We start from the raw sequence: 14,447 nt of genomic DNA, 5'->3' as shown, positions 1-14,447 counted from the left end.
AATGTTTAATTTTTTCATGGACTATTTTAAGTTGCTTGATACTTAAGAACGTGTGGATAGTCATATTCAGTCCTTAGATAACCTCTGGGGCCTGGAGAATAAATGCTGACTGATGCTGGTTCAGTCTTTTGAAATGATTCATGCTTTCAGAAGAACTTAGTGAAGAGTTAAAATTTCTTTTAGCAGTTTTCTTCCTTTCAAGTGCTCTGATTTGTTTAGTGAATAGGAAACCTGTTAACTGCTCAGAAAAATAGTCGACTTGATGTTTTTATTTCCAACATTGTCTTCTGAGCTATGTTTTTTAAAGAAAAAATTTTGATATTTAAGAACTTTTAATGCTTGAAATTACAGTCAGTAAGGATGAGACCAACAAAGGGAAAGAGAAAATATTTATTGAGCACCTACTGTGCACCACACATTAGACTTGGTACGTTACAGATGTTATCCTAATCCTCATAACAGCACGGTGAGACCAGAGTTGTTATTTATCCATTTATCCATTGGAAAAACTAAGACTCAGATTAAGTACTGTGACCCCAGTCGTGCAGCTGGTTAAGTGTGAAACTAAAATTTCAAGGTCAGCCTATTTAACTCCAGTCTGCATACTAGTGCTGATAGCTTCCTTCTCAACTAACTGATTATTCTGGATTGCTGTGTCTCAAGCCTGGCTCTCATTACCACTAACTGGCAGTTACTAGATGTCCACCCACACACAGTGTTCCTGAAATACAAGTAAAGAGTTACACTGATGAAAAGGGAGCCATTTTGTATAAAATGGGATACACTGGCATTCTCACACTATGAAAAAAGTTACTTCTGGGGTGTGAGGTGGGGGAAGGGGTGCTGCTCCAGAATGGTATTGATTGCATGGAATGATGTCATCCAATTTCCACAGTAGGAAGTATAATTTTGAGATGACTTGGAGATAAAATTAGGTAATGGAGGCAAGAACCTTAGGTAGAGCAGAAATTGATTTGTGTTCTCAAAGTTCTTGAACTCTTTCAGTCTTCACATCTACTGTGTATACCACATGTAAGCATTGTCTAGTTTTTTATTTTATAGATGAAAAAAGTACACAAAATATTTCATTAGCCTAGAATCAATTTACTGACATATAAGGGAACTTGAAGTCTAGAGCATTTGGTTGTTTCAGTTCTGTGGCCACTTATTATCAAAGCTTCTTGTGAGATAGATCATTGGCTGCATTAGTCATTTAAGAAATAAATCCTCATACCTCATCACCTGAATAGACATCTTGCAGTTCATTGTTTCTAAGTTGACCACTCTTACAAATGACATAATTTGTTAGATAGCCTCACTGACTCAGTGGACGTGAATTTGAGCAAACTCCAGGAGATACTGAAGGACAGGGAAGTCTGGTGTGCTACAGTCCATGGGGTTGCAAAGTGTTAGACATGACTTAGTGACTGAACACACACATAAAATTATTATTAAAAGTATGTGTCATTCAGTAATATTTTAAGCAAAATAGTTTTTAATAAAAAAGTTTTTAATAATCTTGTTAATCTATTTAATAATTATTTTTTACTTCATCATATTTAAACCCCAGTTTTTAAGTAATTTCCTTATATCTGAGTAACTTGTGTGCTTAATTTTAAATGACTAGAACAACAACAATGAAGTGGTAGGTGGTTGAGGGGGTAAAAGCAGTTTATCTGTGAAGCGAACTAATGTAAATACTCCTTAAAGAGGCATTCTGCACACTCGGGTTTAGAAAGGCTGTATGTTGCAAGCCTATTTATCTTTCACTTCTTGAAAAGGGCCTATTAACTTGTTAAGAAAAAATAATCCACAGTGGGGCAGCAAGGAGCTAGATGCATGACAGAGGATCTGGACAGCAACATGCTTTAGGTGTTGAGGAAGAAAATATGTTAAATGTAAGAGAGAATATGAAACATCCATTAATATTTTTCTGCTCTAGAAATTTCTGTCCAAATAAATCACACGTAAAGGAGATCATCTTTTTATTTATTTATTTATTTAACTTCACAACATTGCATTGGTTTTGCCACATATCAAAGTGAATCCGCCACAGGCATACATGCGTTCCCCATCCTGAACCCTCCTCCCTCCTCCCTCCCCATGCTTGGGGCTGGTGCACTAGGAGATCATCTTTTTAAAATGAAATCTTAAGAGATGTTTTTGCTTGTCTGTTGAATTTATGGTTCATCATTTGACCTGTACTAAAATTAGATAATAGAATATTTTCATGAAAGACATTAGTTTAAACTGACCGTTAAAGAATACTCTTGACTTGAGAGCATTCCAGACCCTTTTGCTTTTGTGTATTTGAATTAATCTTCCTGAAGTTACTGGTTTTTAAAATGACATTCTTGACTTTCAGGGAAAGGCGTAGGAGGAGGAGCAGGAGTTCTTCCAGGTCACCAAGAACATCAAAAACCATAAAAAGGAAATCTTCTAGGTCTCCATCCCCCAGGAGGTAGGTTGAAAACATGTTCTAGAACTGAGGAGGAAGCAGGGAGGGTTTTTCTCTTCAGTCTGTTATTTTTATAAGTTTATATTTTGAGTGAGTAACATGTAATATATTAGTTTGGTTTAGAAATCTGGAGAATACAAAAAGTTATGAATAGATCTTAACTTCCATGATATGTGCACCTATCCTGTCCCCACAAGTAACGACTTTATTAGTTTTTTGGTATATCCTTCCAGTTTTGTATATAGGAGCAGATGAGAATATATAATGTTTTTTTTCATGTTCTACAAAAGGTAGTGCAAAATGTACACTGTTGTACAGTTGCTTTTGTCACTTAACTACCAGAAGAACTTTGTGTATTCATCAGAGTGATGCTCATCCCTTTTCGTAACTGCATGGTCTTCCGTTGTGTGTTATGAAACCAGCCTACAGTAACTGAATAGGTTCTCTTAATTTTCTTTTATAAATTACGTAAGTCTGTAATGAATAGCTTTGGATTTACATAATTTTGTAGTGTGCCAGTGTCAACTTGAAAAAATGCACAATGTGAGAGTTGTGAGTTAAGTTTTGTTTGGGGCAACGTGAGGACTGCAGCCGGGGAGACAGCACCTCGGATAGCGCTGAGAGACTGCTCCAAAGAGGCGGGGAGGAGGACAGAATATATGTGACTTTGGTAAAGGGAGAGTGCATGCAATCAAGCACGTTTATTTTTACTTTTTTAGAAAGTTTCTGCTGGTCTGGTGAAATTTCTGCTAGTCACAAGAAACAGTCGTCACCATGAAGGGCTTCAGTGCTTTTCTAGATAGGAGTAGATGTAAGAATTGGGCTCATAAAGTCGGCTCCTGAAAATATCTTACTCTGTGAAGACCTGTCGTGTCCATTTTCCCGGAGCACAGAGTGCCTCATTTCTGCTCTCCACCCTGGGCTTCCTCAGAGGGTGTTGGAGGGCAGCGGCTGCAGCAGCACGCGATCTAATCCTTGTAGAGGTAGATGGCAGGCACCCCTGGCACGTGCCAGTCCGTGGATGACACCAGTATGCAGAGACAGTTTCTGTAAATGGTATTGGTGGGCCAGGGGGTGAGTGTTGTTGTGGTTTGAGAGATACTTCCTTCTGTGTTGTCCTTCATAAAGGTTGGTGGCAGCTTGCGCTTTAACCAGCTGCATTTGAGATGCTTATTTCCCTGTAGCTCCTGCAGATTGTTTCCAAAGTTGTGGATTTTGGTCTATCTGAGAGATGAGAAATGGTACCAGTATAAAGTTATTTTCAGTGCATTTTTCTTAAGAGTGAAGGTGACCATCTCTTCATATATTTGAAGGCCATTTGTATTTCCTTTTCTATGAATTGTATACATTGCGCATTTTTTATGGGCTCTCTTTTTATTTTTTCTATTTTCAGGAATTCTTTCTATATTGTGGAGATGATTCTTCAGTGACTTGGTTTCAAGTATTATTCCTAGTTTGTCATTTCTTGGAAATTGTTTATGAGACTTAATTTTATAGAGATTTTTGACTTACATAGTTTAATTCCTCAAATTTTTTTCTTTTGTGACTTTTCCATTTTGAGTCTTAACAGGTAGAAGAGTCTTGGCTATTCCAAGATTATAGTAAAATTCCTTCATTGCTTCTTTTTTGTACTTTTATACTTTTAATTTTTGCATTTACATCTTTGATCCATTGGTTTTTTCTTGTTTGCAGTATGGCACATGGATACGATTTTATTTTTCCAAATGCTTCTTTATTTTCCAATATCATTAAAAACCCAGTTTTCTTAACACTTACCCCGTGTTTCCTTTGCCATATACTAAATTTTCCTGTTTGTCTTGGAGTCTGTTTCTGGGCCTTATGTGGTATTGGATTGGCTTGACTGATGATTGTGTACCAGTAGTGCCCCATGCTTTTAATTATACGGATTGTATAATATTTTTAAATATTCAGTAAGGTCTTTATTTCCCCAGGTGGTACAGTTGGTAAAGAATCTGCCTGCCAGTGCAGGAGACATAAGAGACTCGGGTTCCATCCCTGGGTTGGGAAAATCCCTTTGAGTAGGAAATAGCAGTCCACTCCAATATTCTTGCCTGGAGAATCCCATGGACAGAAGAACCTGGCGGGCTACAGTCTATGGGGTTACAAAGAGTTGGACACGACTGAGCACGTGCACACACTCGCACACACACACACACACATACACACACACACACACTTTTCCATACCTCTCATTTCTCTTTTTTTGAGCTTTCTTGATCATGCTTGTGTGTTTATTTTTCTGCTTGAACTTAAGAGTTAGTTTGACTGTGTTCTAGAAGTAAAACCTACTGATAATTTGTGTTATATAGTATGATTAAATTTATTAATGGGGAAATTGATGAATAGATTTATTAATAAATAAAACTTTATGAAGGTGAGTCTTTCTATCCAGGAACATGGCCTACTTACTCAGGCCATCCTTAGTGTTTTTCATGAATGTTTCAGTGTTTATTTCAAATAGATTTTATGCATTTTCAAGGTCTAATTTTAGATATATGTTGCTTTTTTGTTCTTGTAAATGAAGTCTTTCATTATGTCATATAATTGGAGATTAGGTTTATACATAGGAAGGTTAGTGATTTATGTATATATATTTTTTCATCCCACTATCTTCCTAATGGGTCATAATTTTTCACTTGGTTTTCCAGGTAGAGAAAAGAGGAATTTATAAAAAGTTTTGCCCAGGGTAGAAGGAACATGCTTCCCAGCAGAGATCTTTTGTTTATTTGTTTGTGGGTTATTATTTTTAGATGAGAATAAAAGGAAGGTGTGGGATATTGAGGAGGTGGGGCAGATTTTTAAAAAATACTTTGCTCACGAAAGTAAAACCTTTTATCAACTGTAAACTCAAATTAAACAAAAAGATATATTTAGAACATTTCACCTCCTTCCAGATTCCTTCTACTTTAACATCCACTTTCTATAAGTGATAAATTGTTTTATCCTTCCTTGTGTTTCTTTTTTGCAAAATTAAGCAGATACATGTATTTAAATTTTTCCTTTTCTTCCAAACGACAATATTGACAATATATGCTGTGTGTGTGTCTGTATGTGGTCAGCAACTCTACCCAACCTCAGTTCCATTTTGACTTAAAATTTGTTAAATTGAAGAAGTAATTTACATAACATAAAATTCACCCTTTTAAATGTGCATTTCAGTGATGTTTAGTAATTTTTGTTGCATTTTTCTCAAAAGAGTTCACAGTTTTGTGCAGCCATCACTGCTCGTTCCAGAAAATTTCTTTCAGTTTAGAAGAAAGCCTGTACCCATTAGCAGTTACTCTCCATGGCTCCAGACAGCCACTAACCTACTTCTTGTCTCTGGATTGCCTATTATGGCTGTTTCATATAGACTCAAAGTATGTGTGGTTTTGTATCTGACTTCTTTGAATGTAATGTTTTCAAGGTTCATACGTATTACAGTATGAATCAGTACTTCATTCCTTTTTAATGGATGAGTAATATTCCAATGAATGGGTAAAACCAGGTTTTATTATTTAACCATTCATTAGTTGATGGACGTTTAGTATTATTCCTGGGTTTTTCGCTATTGTAAATAATGCTGCTGTGAGCATTTGTGTGCAGGTATTTATTTATTTATTTATGGCTGCACTGGTCGGCTTTGCTTTGCTTGGGCTTCCTCTAGTTGGAGAGAGTGGGAGCTGCTCTCTATTGCGGTGCACGGGCTTCTCATTGTGGTGGCTTCTCTTGTTGTGGGCACAGGCTCTAGGTATGCAGGCTTCAGCAGTTGCAGCATATAGTCTCAGCAGTGGTGGCACATGGGCATAGTTGCTTCACGGCGTGTAGAATCTTCCCGGATGAGGGATCAAAGCCACGTCCCCTGCACTGGCAGGCAAATTCTTACCCACTGTATCACCAACAAAAGTTCTGCTTACTGTAGTTTTGTAATAAGTTTTAACATCAGGAACTGTCTTCCGATTTTGTTGTTAAAGGTGGTTTTGGCTATTTGATGTCCCTGGAGATTCTATATGATTTTTGGGATGGGCTTTTTTCTATTTCTGCTAACAATGCCGATGCGATTTAGATGGGGATTGCATTGAATTTGTAGATCACGTTGAATACGATTGTTACCTTAACTCTATTTTAAGTCTTCTGATTCAAGAACATGGGGTGTGTTTCCATTTTATTTATGCATTTATTTCTTTTGGCAAATTTTTTGCCCTTTTGGTTAAATACATTGCTAAGGAATCCCGATCTTTTTGCAGTTGTTTCCTTGACTTTTAAGAGTTATATGTAAAGATAAACATATATACATAAGTATGTTGTAAATATATTTTTCTTGGTTTGTCATTTTTCTTTTGAATATGCTAGCAGTGTTTTTTTGCTTTGCTTTGCAAAAGTTTATGTAGGCATACGTATGAATCTTTTATTGTACTTGGAATTTTAGTTATGGTTCAAAAATCTTCCCTTTCATTCAAGTTTGAGAGAAATTCACTTACATTTTCTTGTAGTACTTGTATTATTTCATTAAAAAAATTTAGGTCTCTAATCCATTTGGATTTATTTATGTGAATGAGATACGGACCCACTTGTATCATTTTCTGAATAATAATCCAATTGTTCCCAGGTCTTTATCTTTTCCCCTATGATTTGAGATGCTTTATTGAATTTTCACATGTACTTGGGTCTGTTTCTTAAGTGTTTTTGTTTGCTTGCCTGGTCTTAGTGTTTATTTTAAAGCTACTCATAATTAAGACAAAGAATTCTGTATTAGGGTTAATTATTTTGAGTTGAAGATGTCTTGTTACGCTTCTGATATGAAGTGCATCATTTTTTTCCCCTCTAATTTTAGGGATATGTTGTTTCTGCAAATGGAGCGCCTTCAGTCCATCTTCTGCTTAGCGTTCGCTCTTGAATTGGTGGGTGGGACTTTGTGAATGAGAGGAGGGCGCATGGTGTCATTGGTTATTTGAAGTTCCAGGTTTTTGTAAGTCATGCAGTCTTGCCTGAGAAGTCATTCAGCCTTATCTGATTCTTTTATCTTTTTTTAATTATTTTCTGGTTATTCATTTTTTGCTTTGAAAAGAAGGGGTAAAAGTATTATGTATTTGATTTTGTTTTATCCTAATTACAGTAGATAAATAAACCTTGAATGTTTTAAAACTAAGAAATTGGTAATACAAGATTGCGCCTCTGCAGAAATGACTGTGTGTCTTTAAAAAGTTAACTGGGTGTGGGATTGAGGTGGTGGGTTACAGGACTCATGTACGTTACTTGGTCCACCAGGTTACTGATACGCTTGTTTACAATGCATTAGTATTAGGTAAGAATATTTAGTTAACAATATACTGGGTATTTACTTTTTAAGATGTTAACTGACATTATTAATACTCCTATAGCAGAAATAAGAAGGATAAAAAGAGAGAAAAAGAAAAGGACCACATCAGTGAAAGAAGAGAGAGAGAGCGTTCAGCTTCTACAAGGAAGAGCTCTAATGATAGAGAAGGGAAGGACAAGGTGGAGAAGAACAATACTTCACTTAAAGTAAGCAAGTCTTTCCATGTTTAGGGTTTAAATAATAAGTATGAGATTGTTCTTTATTTCATAGAAAGAGTAACTTTAGACAAAGCTCCTTGAGGGCAACAGTGTTTTTGGTACTACTTATTTAATATTTGTTATATCAGCAGTTTTTTCACCTAGTTTTTGAAGATAAGAACTAATTAATGTTAACTAGTGTAAACAGTTGCATTCCTTATCTTATTCACAGAATGGCATACAATAAAAATTTTAACAAGGTACAGGAGTATTTCTACTTGTTGACATTTTCCTCACTGCATTTGTTTTAGCAAATTTGACAGATGATGTTATCATTGGTTTTGTGATAATATACCAATTGTTAGGTTTGTTGAATTAGAATAATTAATGGAAACCAAATTCCATCAAGTAAGGATTTTGAGGGAGGGGCTAAATATTGTAAATACTTGTGAATTAGGTTATTTTCCTTATACTGGTAAGTAATATTTGTGTTTTATGAAGTCTGGTGCTTTCATCTTACAATTTTATTTATTCCCATACTGCTAGAAGTTTATCATCATTGTCAGTAACATTGCTAATATCTCCTGAGCACTTAATACATTCCAGACACTGTTCCACATGCTCTCTTTAATTCTTGGTTGAGGACTGAATTTGGACTGTTCTTGAACAGTCTTTGGTAGGAAGAACAGTGACTTCCTTTTCTACATTCCCTTGTTTTTGCTTATTTGGTATCCAGATTACAAGTCTATCCTGGCCTCTGTGGGAACTGTTTTACTTTCAGCAGATCTCTTCCACTTTTTCAAGTCAGGCAGCAACGTTTGTTGAATTCTTCATAGAATTTCTGTGTACCTGTTTTATTCCAACTGAGTCTCCGTGGGTTGTCCCATCTTAGAAGTACAAAGGACATATCGATACATGTTTGCATATACTATTTATTTGAAAAGGTAAATGGGAGAAAATACCCAGTTTGACTAATACACAAAAGGTAAAGTTACATATTTTAGCCAGAACTAGATGTAATAGCTGGCAGCTCTTGAGAAAAATATTAAATGTATACCTAAATACTCATTGTAGGAGAAGGAGCACAATAAAGAACCAGATTCAAGCGTGGGCAAAGAAGTGGATGACAAGGATGCACCACGGACTGAGGAAAACAAAGTACAGCAAAATGGGAACTGTCAGCCCAACGAAGAAAACCTCTCTGCCAAAACGGAAGCAGTATAGGACCGACAAAAGCACCTACACACACGCTGGAATAGAATCCAAAGCTGTTAATTCTCTCAGCAAGATGTTAAAAGTGAAGAAATCCAGTAGAGCATAAAGATACGAGCTAACAGCTTTTCTAGTTGTTAGGAGACTTTGTGGCCATCTTGTTACTGAGTAAGAAAACAGGCATGGACATCATGACGATAACAGGTGTGACCCAAACTCCTCATCCTCTAAATCTGTGCGTTTCCATGGCGGCTGACACCGTTGTCACGTGGTTTGTTAGTGTTTGCCAAGAACCATTACAAATAAATGGGACGTTAAAGATCTAAATTTGTTATACTATCCATAAAGACTGGAGATAAGCTTTGGAGGCTCTTTTAAGAAATGCTAGAAACTGATTTTGTATTATTTTACTTTTTTTTTTAATTTCAATATATACAAATTGATAATGTGCTTGAAATCGGTGCAAATATGTACACACCCTTGTAAGTGCAGAGTTTGTAAGAAGTTTTAACATTTACTTCACAGGATTTATAGTGATTGTGTTAAATTCTCACTATTGTGTTTTCTTTTGCTCACAGTTTAGGACAGTGGTTTTTCTTTAAAATAGTTTTACAGATTAAAGTTGCTTAAATAAGTGGATTACAAACCAACTGACAATGCATGCTACTGTTCTCTTTCAAAAGGAAGAACAACTGTGTTGAATACTAATGACATATTAGTATTCAGTGTTTAGAATCATTGGGTCTCCCCACATAGTAAGCATTTCTTTTTGAACTTTCTTGACATTTCCGAGCTTATTATGAACAATATTGCAGTGTGTGTTGTCAGCTGTAGGTGGTAAAGGTGCCATTTATAAAAAGAAAGCTGGGTTTTCAAAATGGGCTATGGGAGCACAAGCTGAAGCTTTAGTGCCTTCTACAACGTGGTATACTGTTTTCTAGAATTTTATATGAGCTAGTCATTCTCAATTCATATGGAATTTAGATGGGTATTTCATTCCCTCCCATAGAAAAGTGTGAAAGTGGTATGTCAGAAGAGTTCTTCCTTACCTAATATGAGAGGGAAGTCTGTTTTAAGAATGACTTCAGCGCTTGAAACAACAGTGCAGTTGTGGGACCATCAGTTTTATACTGTGATAACTGAAAATGAAGCAGCATGTTCTCACTTTACTTAAAGCAAGACCCTTTAGTTGTCTCCAGTGGATGGCCTTAATTATTACCTCTCAATCATCTTCTCATAAATGATGTGCTGAAATTGTGCTTAAAGGAGAGTACGTGAGGTTATTTGTTTTATGTGTGAAGTATGTTTACTTGAGCTTAAAATATAGGTCATCCTGCATTGTTAGGCACACTTTTTGCAGAAAGTATGCAGGTAGTAAAATGACAGCATTGCTAATGCTTCCCCCAACCACAGCTTATAGTTTCAGAACTCTTTTCATTGTTCCATTTCCAAAAGTTATACCTTTTAATTAGCATGTTATTAAAAAAAATCAAGTATAATTATTTTAATGCAGTCTAATACAATCAAATTACTCAGTTGCCTTACCTCATGGGGAAGAGTTACTTATAAATTTAAAGAGCTGAGTAACACATCAGTTACTTGGTTTCAACTTGAGTTTTCTTTTAATGTTAATACTATTCAAATTTAAGTATTTGGTGGAGAATGGAAGGAATTGCCCTTATTCCAAGTAATGAAGCCCGGTTTGATTATGAAGCTGCTTAACTACTCTTCATGTGTTCACAATTACTGTGTTTTTGTTTTTTTTTCCTCTTTGTCACTATGTACATTAAAATTTTTGAAAATGCTTTACTATGTAAAGTATAGATGGTCATTTTAATCATTCAACCACATACGGTTGGCTGGTAAACAGCTTATTTTGATACAGGAATGCTTGGGTGCATATGGAAAGATTGTGAAGGAGTGTGTGTCTTGCATTAAAGCTTCTTATTTATGATATGTAAGTAGAATAGAACAAATGTTGTTTGAATCTTTGTTATTTTTAGTACCATTTCTCTAATAAAGCTAAGTATTTTAGAGGAAAATATTTGTTCATGCATTTCAAAACAGCATCTTAGGTTTATCCTGTTCTTGTTTTAGTTGGCATAGCTATGGAGATTGTTTTGGTATGGAGAGTGCATGTTTGTGTGGTGTCTATAGAGCAATCAGTTAAAGTTGAGTATTTTCTTGTGCTCTGTACTCTTATTAAATGTTTGGTAAGTTGGTAATTAACATACGTAATTTGGTTTCTGATGCCAGTTATTTTTCTTGCTGATGATATTTATTCAGCTTTAAGATAACCATTCCAATCTTAAAAGACACTGATTTATAAAAATTGGGCTTGAGTAGGAATACCAGACAGAGATGGCAATGGCACCCCACTCCAGTACTCTTGCCTGGACAATCCCATGGACGGAGGAGCCTGGTAGGCTGCAGTCCATGGGGTCGCAAAGAGTCGGACACTACTGAGCGACTTCGCTTTCACTTTTCACTTTCCTGCACTGGAGAAGGAAATGGCAACCCACTCCAGTGTCCTTGCCTGGAGAATCCCAGGGGCGGGGGAGCCTGGTGGGCTGCTGTCTGTGGGGTCGCACAGAGTCGGACACGACTGAAGCGACTTAGCAGCAGCAGCCGCAGGAATACCAGAGGCCCAGAGAACGTGAAGTCATTTTCTTAAACAGGCTTAGGGAAGCGAAACTTTCTAGGGTGTAGAGGTAAGGGAGGGAGGGTCGGGGTGGGGGGAGGAGAGAGAGAGTGTGTGTTGTGTGTGTGTGTGTGTGAGAAAGATTTTCTCTTTGTTCACTTATAAGGGCTGATATGTTTTCATTTGTTTATTATTTTCTTTTAAGGTATTTCATTACTTTTTTAAAACCGTCTTTTTCATCCCAGGTAGATGTTGTCAGGAAAACATGAGGTAAGGCCAAGAAGACAGCCATTTTATACTTGATACCATCTGTAAATTATCTTTTTCAGCTTGATTATATAGCGAGTATATTCTGTTCCTTAAATTGTAGTTGCTGTTCATCATTCTAGACAAATTCTGTTGGTCCTTCTGTTTTTGTTCTTCAGCAGTGTACACTGTTAATAAAAGATGTTCTTTATAAGCTAGCCAGTTTCGTGTGAGGAAACAAGTATAAACTCTTACTTTTGCAGCTGTCTCATTATTTTCTATTGAGTCTAATTAACACATAGTTAAAAATACATAAGTCAGCTTGTGCTCTTCTGTTTAGAATTATTTCCCAAGATATTCAGTATTTGCTACGTTGATCTTGAGAAGTATCAGAGACTTAAATTTTGACATGTGTGATTGAAAAGTAAACACTGGCATTTAGAATCAGTATTTTTTTTTTGGTCAAGAAAATAATTTCTTTTGTGATATTAGTCATCCTTAGTATCCTCATTCATTCTTATACGTTATATGGGTTGCTATGGTTAAAACTTGAATCTGGAGGCAAATTTGGTCCCAACTGAAGATATCATTCAAATTTAAGGAGTATGATATGCAATAATAGGCTTTTAAAAGTTTAAACATTTGGAATAATTGTTGTTCAGTCACTAAGTCGAGTCTGACTGCAGCCCCATGGACTGCAGCATGCCAGGCTCCTCTGTCCTTCACTGTCTCCCGGAGTTGGCTCAGATTCGTGTGCGTTAAGTCAGTTATGCTGTCCAACCAGCTCATTCTCTGCCACCTCCTCCTCCTCTGCCTTCAGTCGTTCTCAGCATCAGGGTCGTTTAGTATGATTTGATTTAAATCCTACTTTAGTAATTGAATTAGCAGTTAAAATGAATTCTTTTTGAGTGTTGTATTGAATAACATTTCAATGAGATATTTCTTATATTTTTATTGAAAGGAGTATCTGGTTTTAATTGGGTCACTTATGAAGTAGAGCCGTTTCCACAAAGTAATTACATTCCTTCAGTGTTTTAAAGATTTAAAAGAATTTTTACTACATATATAACTTAGTATTTTCTCATGTTTATTCAGTAATAGTCATTTAAAATTGTTGATTTTTAAGTTTCAGAGGTTAGTGCTCTCAGAAGAGCTAAGTGATATTTCTGGAAGCAGGAGTCAAGTATAAATGTAATAAAATAATCTTTTAAAAATAAAATTCACTTCCCTACTTAATCTTGGATTTGTGGGTGAATTTGTTTTTCTTAAATACACTTTTATTGGTGATTCTGCCAAAGATTGGTACATAATTTTTAAAATAAAAGCTAAAGCTATTATTACTAGATGAGATTTAGAAACTAATAACTAGATTTCTTTCTATTTCATTTTAAGGTACTTCTATAGTTTGTAGCCAATCAATTTATTACAATTGTTAGTTTATATGTAATGCAACATTTCTTAACATACTGTTCTTAGATTTTTAGTGTGTTGTCTGATTTTTAAATTTACTTTGTAACATTTTAATTTTGAGACTTGCCAACTTTTATAAAACTTCACAAATTTTACCAGTAAGATTTCCTTTCTGAGAATTGGAATAGAATAATAGTTGCCTTCATTCTTGACTAAGTTCTATTTGCTAGGTAGATAATTTCTTAACTATATCTGTAAGTTCAAATTCGTGAAATTCATGCTGAAAGAGTTGAAGAGATTGTTCTACCATTTAAGGTTACTGGTAGGCAAAACACTGTTGGGAAACAGTACAGAATTCTCTTAATTTCCACAGGAGGTTATATTTGGGTGTACTGTGTAGTTATATAGGTAGTTCAATTTAATAGTTAAATATTACTTTTCTCCATCTTAACTAGGTTTAATACAGTAGTGCTAATCTTTACGTAATGCTCTATGGATCATCAAGGGAAAGGTTTAAAATGTAAAACAAAGGTACTGCATAGGTGGTGTATGTTTATGTGAGTAGGACTGCTTCCAAATGGTACCAGTGAAGATTTATCAGAAGCTGCTGCTGTTGTGTTGCTCTATTTTTAATAAAATGAAAATCTTAAAGTCTCCACTGTTGAGTAGTAATTTCATCTAAGACATTTAATTACATATTTACAGCATACTTTTATAACTGAAAAGTTGTTAATAGCCTTTTTGATCATTGGGGATTCTTCATGTTAGGTGGCCATCTCAAGTCAAAGCTTTGCATCTCTAACATTTTGCAGTGTTCCAGTAAGTGACAGCGGCTCTTTGAATCTCCCTTTTGTTTTCAGAATCAACTTTCTTTTTTTTATTGGAGGATAATTTCTTTACAGTGTTGTGTTGGTTTCTGCCATATAACAATGGAAATCAGTCATACATATATATGTATATGTA

At 35.6% G+C, this 14,447-nt stretch overlaps 1 protein-coding gene across 6 annotated transcripts in view; it reads left to right on the top strand.

Moving 5' to 3' along the window:
* Window positions 1-11,229, top strand: part of SREK1 (splicing regulatory glutamic acid and lysine rich protein 1) — a 44,927-nt gene extending 33,698 nt beyond the window's left edge. For 5 of the 6 annotated variants that reach the window (NM_001206137.1, XM_059878685.1, XM_024981244.2 and 2 more), the window contains 3 exons: window positions 2,366-2,461; window positions 7,840-7,984; window positions 9,050-11,229. In NM_001206137.1, the coding sequence (NP_001193066.1) occupies window positions 2,366-2,461; window positions 7,840-7,984; window positions 9,050-9,199 (391 nt within the window). In that variant the 3' untranslated portion in view covers window positions 9,200-11,229. The remainder of the gene's footprint in view (window positions 1-2,365; window positions 2,462-7,839; window positions 7,985-9,049) is intronic. The other variant, XM_024981242.2, reaches the window with a different exon arrangement.
* The last annotated feature ends 3,218 nt before the right edge of the window (window positions 11,230-14,447 follow it).

The sequence above is a fragment of the Bos taurus genome, chromosome 20 (assembly GCF_002263795.3).
Source record: "Bos taurus isolate L1 Dominette 01449 registration number 42190680 breed Hereford chromosome 20, ARS-UCD2.0, whole genome shotgun sequence".
Lineage (NCBI taxonomy): Eukaryota > Metazoa > Chordata > Mammalia > Artiodactyla > Bovidae > Bos > Bos taurus.
Note: the sequence above shows the minus strand (reverse complement) of the source record. Positions and strands in the feature narration are given on the sequence as shown.